Source organism: Zosterops lateralis, assembly GCF_965231275.1.
Source record: "Zosterops lateralis genome assembly, chromosome: 3".
Taxonomy (NCBI): Eukaryota; Metazoa; Chordata; class Aves; order Passeriformes; family Zosteropidae; genus Zosterops; species Zosterops lateralis.
The window spans coordinates 44,794,411-44,807,372 of record NC_139764.1 but is presented as its reverse complement, the minus strand read 5'-3'; the positions used below and the strand labels follow the sequence as shown (position 1 = coordinate 44,807,372).

General features: G+C 34.5%; 1 protein-coding gene across 1 annotated transcript in view; it reads right to left on the bottom strand.

Annotated features, from left to right (window-relative positions):
- The window catches only part of RYR2 (ryanodine receptor 2), a gene marked incomplete at its 5' end in the record, with an annotated part of 385,437 nt that overhangs the window by 188,397 nt on the left and 184,078 nt on the right, over positions 1 to 12,962 (bottom strand). Inside the window, 3 exons of the mRNA XM_083858180.1 lie at positions 269 to 433; positions 6,513 to 6,669; positions 9,667 to 9,741. Of these exons, the coding sequence (XP_083714306.1) occupies positions 269 to 433; positions 6,513 to 6,669; positions 9,667 to 9,741 (397 nt within the window). The remainder of the gene's footprint in view (positions 1 to 268; positions 434 to 6,512; positions 6,670 to 9,666; positions 9,742 to 12,962) is intronic.

The following is a 12,962-nucleotide window of genomic DNA, read 5'->3' as shown; positions in this document are numbered from 1 at the left end:
ATCCAGATTTGTCAATTTTTGTGAGATAATGTCTACAGGTTAACAAATGGACTTTGTCAGGCCTTCCATTTTAGAATTAGGTACACCACTTAACTTTTCAATATGTGACTGAAAAAACCCCAATCTTTCACCTGGCAAGCATGCTTAAAATATTTGAAATCCAGAAACTAGCTGGCTCACATGGCTCCCTTCATTTCCTAACCCCCCAGCTCCCACCCAGCCTATCAGACTGTGAGTGAATGAAATGCTTTCCTATTTACAGTCTTACCTTTCGCTGCAGAGAACCCATCCTTACAGACTTTGCATCAGCAGACTGGTACGTGAGCCATAAGCCTGTATCTACATGTTGTATGAAGCATATCGAGTCCCCATACTTTATTTCAGGTGCTCCCATTCCATCCACCTCTTTTCTTGTCCCTATGTCCAACTTTTCCTGATAAAGAAAAAAATGTAGACATATACAATAACCAGCATGTTAATGTTTGCACAAAACAATAAATATTAGGAAATTGTCCAGAACAGACGTAAAAGAATATTTGAGATCCTTCTTTAAAAACATTACTAGAAAATGGGAAAGTGTAACTTTTAGTTAAAGACAAAGAGAAATCCTATCCATGCAAAAACCTAGCCTGTTAAACTTGAAGGGCTGTATTTATTTCATCTGCATAGGAAAGAACTAGGATCCTAACTGATAATACATGTCATTACTGAAACATAAGAGCTTACAAAACAACCCCAGATACATTAAGTCCCCTAGCTGAAACAGGCATTAATCTCCACAAGGTTTTTGTTGGGCACTTGGGGTTTTTATCCAGCCTGGAAAAGATGAGCTCCAGCCAACAATCACTGAGAGATGGCCTTTAACCTGTCACTGCCCAACAGTGGGCTCAGTGCTTCCTGAAAAAAGCAATCCATTTCTGTATGGTTGGCCACAAACTATTAATGGCATGACAACACGTCATTCCAGCCGGTGTCCTGTAGAGACAGATGTTGTTTAAGGAAAGGAAATTCCCTATCCCGAACAATACTAGAGTTTGTGGCTGCAATTTGAGGCATTTCCCCAAAACCTAGTTCTCCTAAGCACAACCTACTTCTGAACAGACTTGTATGGACTAAGAGCCCATGCATCCTGTTTCATGGCAGATCATCCATTTAATCTCTCCAAAAACATATGGTTCAACTGACCAATACACCTGTGGCTGTACGTTCAGTATGCAACAAGACCCCCTTAACCAAGTACACCTTCAACATTCCTGGCTTCTCCTGATCAGCAGGAGATAAACATCTTCCTGCAGCTACTTGGAGTAAAGGTACAAATAGTGACACAAAAACAACTTCATGTTCTATCATTCCACAATCAGGGAAGATCAGAAGAATGATTACATCATACACAGGTGCCCTGACAATATGGGGAGACAGCTTCACAGTAAAAGCTGAGAAAGTGGGGTTTCTACATGAACAGACAACAATCTCTAACTTATTAAAGGATTTTTTAAAGCATTTTTTAAGTAAAGGAAAACGTTCTGTAATTAGATTTTCAGCCTACAAAATGAATGCCTTTTGAAGCATTTGAAAAAAAAGTACAATACTATGGAGGTGAAATTCTTATGATTCCTTTTCATAATATTAAATTTTCAGATATAATCATCAATTCAGCTTGTTTTCTGATTGTTTCTGGATACAGATGTTAATTTCACTACCTAGTAAATTACTTTCAGCACTTCTTAAGTGCTGAAATTCTTATTAAAATCTTGTTCATTGATACATGATAGTAACTGGTTTATCAATAATTTGATGCCAATTAGAGTTATTGTGTGCCTCTATTTCCTTATTAATCTATTCTTTTCTTCATATCATTTCTTGCATTCAATTCTTTCAAAAGTTAGAACAAATAAGCTGAATGTGGAAACAGTTGGATATTAAAAAGCTACTTATAATATGACATTGCAAACAAATGAAGATACAGGAAAAGATAAATTAGATCCTGATTTCAAGCTCCAGCTTTCTGAATTCTCTTTATAACTAGAAGATACTGTGAATACACACTGTGCTTCTACATTGTAAGGGGTTTTTTTCAGATTTCACAATTAATTTCATAAGATGTGAACACAAATTCACAGATTTTCTCTTAAGGTATTGTAAATAAGATGAGGGATTATTAATTTAAAGTAGTTTTGCATTCTTAGTTAAATATCTACTGGCTGTAACAGAAAGTGAAAGGGTTTGATATTGCAATCTTCATTTCAATTAGAATAAAATTTACTCGGCAAAAAAAACTGCAGTGCCAACAATTTGTCAAACAAAATCTCTGTTCTCACTGATGTAAGCACAGTAACAGCTCTGCGTGTAGGTTTAAATCCCAGATTGAAATCAATTCCCTTAAAGTGAGCTCTGTCCTGAAAAATAAATATAGTAGCCAAGAAAGCAATTATACTGTCAAAGCTGAACTACATACAGGAGAGAAAAGAAGACTAGTGGATGGTGTGGGCAAAGCAGGTGTTAGACCATTCACTTGGAAGCTTCAGGACATTGAACATTTTGTAGGAATTAACAGGAACCACAAATTGTTTAAAAAGGGGGAAGATTTTAATTTAATGCCAAGTTTATATCAATAAACAGCAGGTAGTTGAGAGAGTACATATAATTAATCAATCTCATTATCTACAGTAAAATAGTTCATCAGAGAAAATAAGGATCTGAAAAATACCAGAAATCACCATGTCACTAATTAATTATGGTGTATTGCCACAGACATTACATGGTGTAAGTTTCCAGCCACACTCTTACCACATATGTAACCTGTCATAACTGAACCATCTACTAATTTTCCTACAGCATTTTTACAAGGAAAACCTTCAGTTTTATTCATAATCTAGACCCATTCTCAGATCATAAACTTTGTCTAAACAGGGATCAAAAATCTTCATTTATTACACTGGAACAAACAGCAAGAAGTGGGTTTTGCAACAGTCTGTAAACCGTCTCAGTAATGCAAAACAAGTGATGCATCAGAAATGAACAGGCTTATTGAACAGTAGGCCAGATTTGCTCCAGAAGGCTGTTCTCTTTATAAATTCTCTTTATTCCACACATACAAGAACACAAGCCAATCTTCCCATTTTTTTTGTGGGCTAAATGAACAAAATCTTTTAAAAATGGTATCATTCTAATGTTGAAAAATTATTCTATGAAGCCTCACCTTAACCATTATTTCAGTCTAATGTTTCTGTTTAACTCCTCATAACATTCCAAAATGGACTACCTTGATTAAGGCTTGTCCTTTCAACCTTAACTCTTGTCATCTGACCTAACCCACACTCTCTGTGGCACACTTGCAGAACTGATATTTTAAGACCTCACCAACTGCAAGAAGGTAATTTATGGCTGCTTTTTAAACAATGTTAATATAATTTCCATAAAATTTTAGAAGAAAAAAGAAGAAAGAAAAAGCTGAAGACATGAAAATATAAGCCATAAAATTGTATTAAAATTGATTATTTCTGTCCACTGGAAAAGACTACAGTCAGGAAAATCAGACTTGGTACAGAATGTACAAACCTTTCCAAATTGGTAAAATTACCTTATTTCAGTGGAATAGTGATATTAAGACAATGTTCTTTATCAAAAAGAATCAATATAGAGCAAATGGAAGAGAAAAAAAAATCCACAAAACTTGATCTCTACAAACACAAGTGTATTAAAAAAACCTTATATTTGGGAAATAAATTGGAGATATCTCTAGACATCCTGTGCTGAATGAAGCAGAATTACTAGAGAGGAAAAAAGAAGAATTTTCTAAATTTCAGATTCTTGAAAGGCTAATATATTTTTGCACTTAAAGATAATTAGTAAGGTAATATATCATAACCAGAGAACAAAGGCTGATTACCAGAAAGAAAAATGAAGTGACTGTTAGCTTCTCAATAAACCCTTATCGTCTGAGGGCTCTTAGTGATACTTTCAAGCCGTCACCAAAAAAACACAAAACAAACAAGCAAAACAAAAACAAACACCTTTTCGCTTTCTAGTTCTCTCCTGGGCATATTTTTAAATGTAGTACTGGCAAGCTAATATGTTTAAGATGACGAGCCCTTGCAAATAATAAGGTATAAAAAATAAATGTCAAGCCTCTATATTTGCAAGTAATCTTCAGGTTTGCACGTCTTGCATTTTCAGCACTATCTCTGCAAACATGAAAGCTGCTTTTCATACAGAAATTGAAGATATCTGCTCACATGCTTAAACGAACTGATCCTTTAACACTTTCCTCTCTCTTGTTTGTTTTTGCCTATTTAAAGCTAAGTTACTATTGTGCAACAACTGGGAGCTTCACAATTCTTCCCAGTTCTTTCCAGCTACTGCAAGAATTATGGCTGTGGCAAAAAAAAAGGATAAAATTTCTATTAGAAGGACCTAGCTACTTGGAATGGGAAGTGTGAGTTAGGTATTAATGCTCTGTACTCAATAAAGATTAGTGGCTCCCTCTTATCCATGAATAGTTTTTTGGGGTGCTAAGTACATGCAACAACATAAGTGAAAGCTTCGATAGTTTGTTCAAACACACTCAGAAGAAAAGAGACCCTAAATCTGCATACCTTCTCTACAGAAGCCTTACTAAAACTCCTGTAATTTGAAATCTTTATTTTAATACTCTTTCACAGGGAGGGAAGGCACCTCAAAAATTTTAATGCCTGTACACTAATAAAGTGAAGCATGACACTCCTATAAGAAGTCTAAAGCAGGAGACTGAATCACAGAATGGTTTAGGCTGGAAAGTACCACAGTCCACATCTGGTCCAAGTTCCTTTCTCAAGCAGGGTCATTCTAGAGCACATAACACATGACTGCATCCAGACTTGATTCATCCTCAGCAAACCATATGCTCCTCCTCCGCTATGGTATCTCTGTAATTCCCTCCAAGTAATTTGTTAAAATTGATGTTTATTTCTACAACATTTACATCAAATATGATCTTTCAGACTTTCAATTTCTTTGAAAATCCATATATAAACAGCAGCAAGATTATATTTGTCATGTGCAGATTATCTTATATATATCTACATCTCCTGTTAAAGTTCTTGCAATACTTCAAGAATTGACTACCACAACAAGTTTCTACCTGCCTCAAAGCCTTTTGTCTCTGCTCAGCATAGGATAGGGATGACCACTGAAAACAAAATAAATGTTAACTTTTCATTCTGAGCATGGCAGAACAAAACAATTTCAAAATATAAAACCTCAAAATAATTTCAAATAAGACTTCCAAATTCAGGCTGGAAAGAAAGAAAAAAAAAGATGAAACTTCAAACACATCACCTCATCTCCAAAATACATGTGCATATGCTACATAGAAAATAGAGATAAACCATCTTATCAATATCAACAAGCGGCATTCTTTATGGCTAAAAATTTTTGCCTGTGAGTATTTTTTAGACTAAATAAACCATGTAACACTAGAGCACACCATTCTTTTTGGACCAATCCCTGCTGACAACTCATCCTGAAAATCAGTGAGTAAATTATTCTATCCCTCTAGCTTTCAAGTGTTGAAGTCTGTACTAGCTGAAACAGGAAATCCCCAATACAGTTGCACTGCATTATGCTAAAATATTTAATCATTTCTCTGACTTTTCTAATTGGTTTAAAAAAAAATACATTGTCTGGGTCTCAAAACCATCACCTGAACTACAGTCTTTTTTTATCTAGATACAAAATTCTATATACCTGCTTTTGGGCATCTTTTCTTTTCTTATCTTCCCAAGTAGGCAAATAATTAATATATATATATGAATTAAATAGTACAGAGAAGTTATTGAGTAATTATATTTATTGTTACTTTTTATTTTAGAAGACAGTTGTTTACAACAACAAAATTATTGTTGGAAAATTTTCAGACACAATGCTACAGGTGATAAGTATAGGAAATAAAGGATATTTAAGAATTTATCACAGTATTAGTCTTAACTGTTTACCGACTACAAAAGTACTGTTTTAAACTCGAAATGCTTATTGAAGCTGCCAAAATGTTAAGTCAAATTCTGGTAACCTCGGATTAGACTACAGTAAAGTATCTGCTGAGAGAAATCCTGAATTTCCAATTTAATTTCAGTAGCTCATATTATTATGAATTTTTCCATTTCCAGACAACAGATATAAGAATAAAAAAGTTAATCAGAAAAACGAATTAGAAATTAGTATGCTACTCAAAAGTGGGCAAGAAGTACAAAAAAACCCCAACCCAACCAATGAAACAACAAAAAAGCACCAAATTAACAAGGAATAAAAGAAAGAAACCCACCAACAGAGAGCCAGGTAGCAATGCATAGAGAAAGTACAATAAAGCAAGCTTTCTAGTTATTGATTATACTGCATTTTGGATTTTTTTTAATCAAGTGAAAAGTAGAAGCCTCCAATAATTATTGCAATCACAAGAAACAGAAAGTATCTAAATCTTACTTTCCAAAGAGATTGGAATTATTACTAGTAATATTAATGCTGCACTGGTTCCATACCTTAGAAGACCGAAAACAGAATGCTGTAGATTTTACATCTGCGTTCTCTTTGTCTGTAAGAAGAAGACTCTTGTCATCCAGGAGACTTAAATATTTTCCCGTTGTTATATGTCTTAGTCTGAATGGCTGTCCCCATCTAATGTGGCTGCCACTCCACCTAAGAGAGACCATTAAAAAATTATTAAAAAATAATTTTTCAACTATTAGCAATAATATTTTAAAGTAAAATATATTGCCAACCAGTTGCTAAAAAATATAAAATTCACATGTTGGAGTATCAGCAAGAAAGTGGCTACTTTGTGGTTATCCCCTCCAAAACCATTCTAATAAATAATCTTAAGGTCTTCCTTTGCACAAGCTGCCTTTGTTCAGATTGAATTCCTCTTGAGAGAAGGTACAGACCGCCTACAGGAAAGGAGGCTTATGCTGTACACAGAGAGTTTAGATCTGCCAGTTCCCTCTCCAACATTTCATCTACCAGCAGCTGCCATTCTTCACTCTCCCAGAGATCTTTTAGCAGTCAGCAGATTTTTAAGCACACTTAAAATGTTGTGCAAAAATAAAATGCATTAAAAAATAGAAAATTTCCTGAAAAAAAATATGGAAGTTATTAAGCAAAAAATGGCCCAGATTCTTCATATTCTATAGAAGAAAGAAAAGCAAATCTTATCTTAGCTTCCCAAAAATTACTCAAAGTACAGGTCACGGGTTTCCAACTTCTTGCCCTAAACTGAAAATCCAGCCCTGCTGTTCTTCCTGTTCAATTCTTGAAGATAAACTTGTGTAGGGGTTACTAAGGAATATGTACTTCACAAAGGCTTTACAAATTGGAAAACTGTCACAACTAGGGTATTTCTCCTAGACTTTACAGAATTTTCTTCAGTCTTATATCTGCAGAAGTTTGCACTTTAGATGTATGTGAATGCTGTATTTTTGGGGAGGAAATCATGTATTTATTCTGTATATGTATTATGTGTATGGTTTTGTATGTATTCACATGGAAGTCTGAAAATCCCTTAAGTTAGTACTTACACAGGTTTAAGTTAAAGTTCTTTTCATTTTCTCTGACACAGAGATGTAGCAGGTTAAAGCCCTTACCTATTTAACACCAGTACCCACTTGTTTAAGTGTGTCATCTTTCAAGTTGGCCATACTGGATGCAAAGTATGCAAAACCAAATTGGCAAACATTTTCGAAGTGCAGTCTTTAAAAAGCTTCTGTTTAGTACCAGAATTTATTACACTTCAGTGATTAAACTTCTAAACCTTTTTAATTATTGGTTTTAAAGAGAAAAGAAGAATAAAAAGGTTTTCACCCTTAATTATTTTCTTTTGAAATCTAGAATCGCTTCTGTTGAAGTTGAGGGAGCTTTGGGGTAGAAGGAAATATGGAAGCTTTATTTCTTAGAAACACATCTATCTTTTTCTGTCTTCTGCACAGCAAAGTCCACATACCCCACAAAAGGACATTTCAGTCCAGTGCTCTAACATAACTTCTGTTTCTCTAGTCAGTAAAATGTCAGGTCATGAAACTCAGCTATTGTGCAGCCTAGTCTGGTAAAATATATCAGTTCTGCACCTTTTATATTACAGGTCACACTGAGGAGATGCCTTTTCTCCTGTCTGATTCAATTTTCTTTTGGCTCCAGTAGCTACAGACCATAAGTTTAAAAAAACATAAAAAGGTAGCATAATTGAGGCATGCTTCTAGTTCATGCCTGCAGGAGAGAAAAAAAAAGCAATTCATGTGCACTTACAAAAAAAGCTTTTTGAGCAGGAAGTACCTTGTGAAGCCATTTCAGACTACTAAAAATACTTTTTGCAATGTGAGAGTATGAACTCTGCCACCTTTTGGAAAAGAAAGCAATGCTGAGCAATAGTATTTGGTGTCTCATGGCAGTGCATCTCAAGGGCATCTGTCCATGTAAACTGCCCAGGCAATTTTTATGAAAGTTCTCCACTAACAAACAGAGTTGCAAAAATAATTGTTCCTTTAGAAACACGTAAAATTCACATAGCATTATATCTGCAGTCATTCTGGGAAGGACTACAGCTGATTGAGAACTTCAGGCATACACACACAAAGCTATAAATTAAAGCATTTGCATGAATATCAATGGACTGCAATCAACACTGAATGTATATAGCAATTAGAATATCATACAGGAAAATAAAGTGAGGGCAGTGTAGGAGAGTATTATTCTTGGGATTTTATTTGGTTCTTTTCTTCATAGTAAGAAAATCCTGTTTTTTAGAAAGAAAGATTCCTTTGTAATAATTGTTTTGACAGTTCTTACAATTTCTTTCAGTCATACATGTTCAAATGCTTACCCTTCAGAAGTTTGTATACAATGCCTGTCAAAGTGATATACATGATGGTCATAACAGAAACCTGTCATTTCTTGGATCCCCAAGTTGCTCCAGTACTGCTTATTAGGGAAGTAAATGCCATGGGGAAACAAAAAGCCAGAGATCCTTCCACAGTTTCATTGCTGTTATCACTGTCTCAAGGTCCATTTTAGTCCAAAGGAAAAATCTCACTGCCCTATCACTGACATTTAATATCATCTTATTAATAAAATGCACACAGAGAAAACAGCATCACTGGAGTGTAACCTTTTCATAAGCTGCTCTGATTTAATCTCTAAAATGCAATAATTTATTCCTCGCTAGAAACTTTATCACAAACACATATCATAATATGATTTAAATGCAGCTTTACACTACAATTATCTTAACAGCAAGGCACAATTCTGTACTATTATTCCAACACTTCCAATAATGCATGATTGATTTTTTTTTCTTTTAAAATTTTTATTTTAATGTCTTCCAAATGGCTTAAACAAGCTGGGGGGGAGGGAGTGTCACACATGATTTTTATTTTAAGGAAACTATTCTCTTTTGTCATTTATGTGCTAAAAATGTAAACTGTGAATTCAGTGACACTATAACAACTTGAAAAAATAATCAAAACACACACTATCTCTATAGGAACTTGTTTACTATTTAATGAAAGTCATATGAAGCATGTTTTAAAGGATTATTTTAGTTTCACTCATCTGGATTTATAATTATCATTTTGATTTTATGGGATTGCTCTATAGAAAAAGTGTGCTGTCAAATGTCCTCCTCTTTCTGAGATAGATTTTACTTACGCAACTCTTAGAGTCTCTAGTCGCCAAAGGGAACGAGCATGAATGGACACAGCACCGCCTTCATAATGGACAGTTCTGAAAACCAAGCAATGGCACAGACTGAATGTTCAGCAGAATTCATCATCATATGCATTTGTTCATTTAACCACACCTGTCATTTTGAGATTGCCAAAACAATTATTGCATTTGTCAGATTCAAAGGTTATTAGGTTCAAAACCTAGTCTAGTCAAATAAACCTTCAGATTTACTCAAATTTTGTTTTAATTGTCCTCAGCATCCAAAATTGTGACATTCATACTAACTAAGTGTATACAGCATTTGCTTAGACATTTTTCTTAGTGTTTTCAGGATAAAGAATCCAAGGGAAAAAACATTACTAATAACCTGATAATTACAACATTTCTAGAATCTAAAAAACCCAAGTATCAAATAATGATTAGGATTTGTGACCACTTCATGTATCTCCCAGGAAAGGTAATGTTTTCTCAGAGCTTATACTATTAAAATAACTGCAACTTATAACACTGAATTTTGAAGATGTACTTACTTAGCACTTCAACACCATAACACGTAAAATATTACAACCACCACACTGACACAGTCTTCACACATCTCAGATGTTAACAGCTCCCTATTTACAAATTTTTATATGTAATGATCTCTCTCATTCTTGCATATAACCAGAAATCTATCTCTAGAAAAATGTCAATTAAGACTAAAAAATACAGATTTCTTTTCTCCATTATTTTACACACAGATAAGTGATCTATACTGGATGCACAAAATGATTAAGACCTACAGTCACTGAAAGCCCTGAGCAAATAATCCTGTTTTGCTTCAAAGCAAACACTAGGGAAAGTTAGCACTGCCATTCTAAATCTAGGGAGCCATTTTTTGGATTGTGTCCTCCCTGTGTCTGTATTTCTGCCATATGACATGGACAGAATTTAAAAGCCTAGGCCTCTCCTTTGGGAAAATACATAAAAGAGCCACTTACGCAAAGAAATGCTGTCATTATGCTTATCAGATCAAGCATGTCTGGGAATACTACCAAACAACGGCCTAGTTTTATAGACCTGGAAGAGCTGATGGATTGAGCAAATATTGTGAACTTCAGTCAAGACCAGGCACAACCAAAAACATCCAGCAGCATAACTTTAGGGAATATTAATAGCAAAATTGTAGGTATTCCTCATTCTTTGCTAAAACAAACTTTTGATGACTACAGTTTTGAAATGAAGTACATACTACTTAACAGGCTTTAGCTTTCAAAGTCCTTCTGTGGATATAATACAGAAGGACTGAGTGTTTAGCACAGAGGAAAATTCAGCATTGAAAGAAATAGTTCAAAACCAAAAAACAATATATATATATATATTTCTTAGTACTGTTGAGCATACATAAAACTATAGATGTGCTAAAATTCCTCCTGGAGTGTAGTAAAAAGTATTATGGAAATGAACACTCCCGGACATTGTGAAAGACTGAAGACAAATCATACAAGAGAAAAAATTAGTCCAAATATAAAATAAATACACCTCACTAAAATTACAGAATCAGGAACACTTATGACCCAGGTATAAATAGAAACAAACTCTAGCACATGTTCCATGTAGCAAGAAGTTACAGTTGGATATAAATATATACATTATTCACCCCTTGACCTTATATCCACTATTTTCTCCAAGTATTATCTCAGCCATTTTCTGCAATGGTTTGTGATGCTAGAAGCAGCTGGAAGGTATTAGCAAGCCTCTCATTTCCCTCTCACTGAAGGAAACAAAATTCAAAGGCAATCGTAGTTTTTATTGAAATGTACCTTTATTAGTACAGTAAAATGCAATTGCTAAACAACCTTGAAGTCAGCTATTTCTTTGTTCAGATATTCTCTCTGTGCTTCTGATATTTGTTAAATAATTCTTCTGCAGCTAACAGATTGAGACTGGATTTATGCAGCAACATCTCAGGAGTAACAGATCAGATGTCACCCTGGTTGGTTGGCTGGGATTGGGAGGGTGTGGGTTGTTGGTTTGGGCAGCTAGGGTGGGAGTTGCTGGGTTTTTTTGAAGTTGAAGCATTCTGATTACATCCTGGCTTATTTCAGTATGAAACCTCACTCACAAAAATGCATTTGGAATCCCTGCATTTGCATAATATAAAATAAAATTTTATTCAGCAGTTTCCAACTCATTAATTACATGAAAAATCAGGTTGAAGCAAAGGTTTAAATTCATAATAATATTTCATTCTTAAGTTGGTACTTTTTTACTTTTCAGGGATTAAGCTCTTTCTCACAATGGAAACCCCAAAGCTGTCACTAGTTTCTCAATTTGATTATTCTTTTGAAGCTAGTTTTGGATTACGCACAGCTGTTGGGTCAGTCTAACATTAAAGATCCAAAAATCCCATCTTAAAAGGATGGCTTCTCATGGATAAAGTAGTTTACTTTTATATAACTGTCTATCCATTATTTTCTTTCTCTCTTCCTTCAAAGGGGAGCTATCAGTCTTAGAATGGTCACAATAAATTGAGAAAATGGGAAGGACATAGAAGAAATCTTAAATAAAAGCATATGACTTGTTTACGAGAGGAAATAAAAGGATTCTAGGGTTGTCTATTAGTTCTGTATGAATGACCAGGTATGACAGCAACAGAGGGAGTAAAGGCTAAAAGACAGTAATAGAACTTTAAAGACAAAAGTCAAAGAAGCAGAAGCTGAGCCTCAGCGAAAGAGTAAGTTACAGCAATCTGGAGGGGTCCTGAAAGAGAGCTGGAAGGGCTAGAGATCAAGGATCCCTACAGAGAAGCAAAAGGAGAAGCCTGAAAACTGGAATAAAGGATGAAGTAGCAAGACTTTGAAAGAACAGGAAAGAAGAGACATGCTGCAAAAAAATAAGTTAGCACAAAGCATTAGAATAGGTTGTAAGCTCTTGTGTTTTTAATCAGATACTGTCTTTGCTATAGAAATGATAAAGAAAAGATGAATAAAAGAATATTTTGAATAAAATATTTCTTCAATGAAGGGAAAGTCACTTTGCCTTTATCATAACAGAATGCATGCTGAACATCATCCCAGAGCCAATGAGTAAGTTCATAACCCAAACCATCTCAAAAATTTTTATGCTAAGGAATTTAAAGTTCATTTTTATCTCTTTTCATAAAAATAAATGTAGTAACCTGCTCTGAGATTGCTCAAACTAACTTCCTTAGTACTTTCTCTATATATCATTATTTGATGGGATGCACCTCATTTCTTTTTATATACTTCTGATGACAGTTCAGTGCTGAAAAGTAA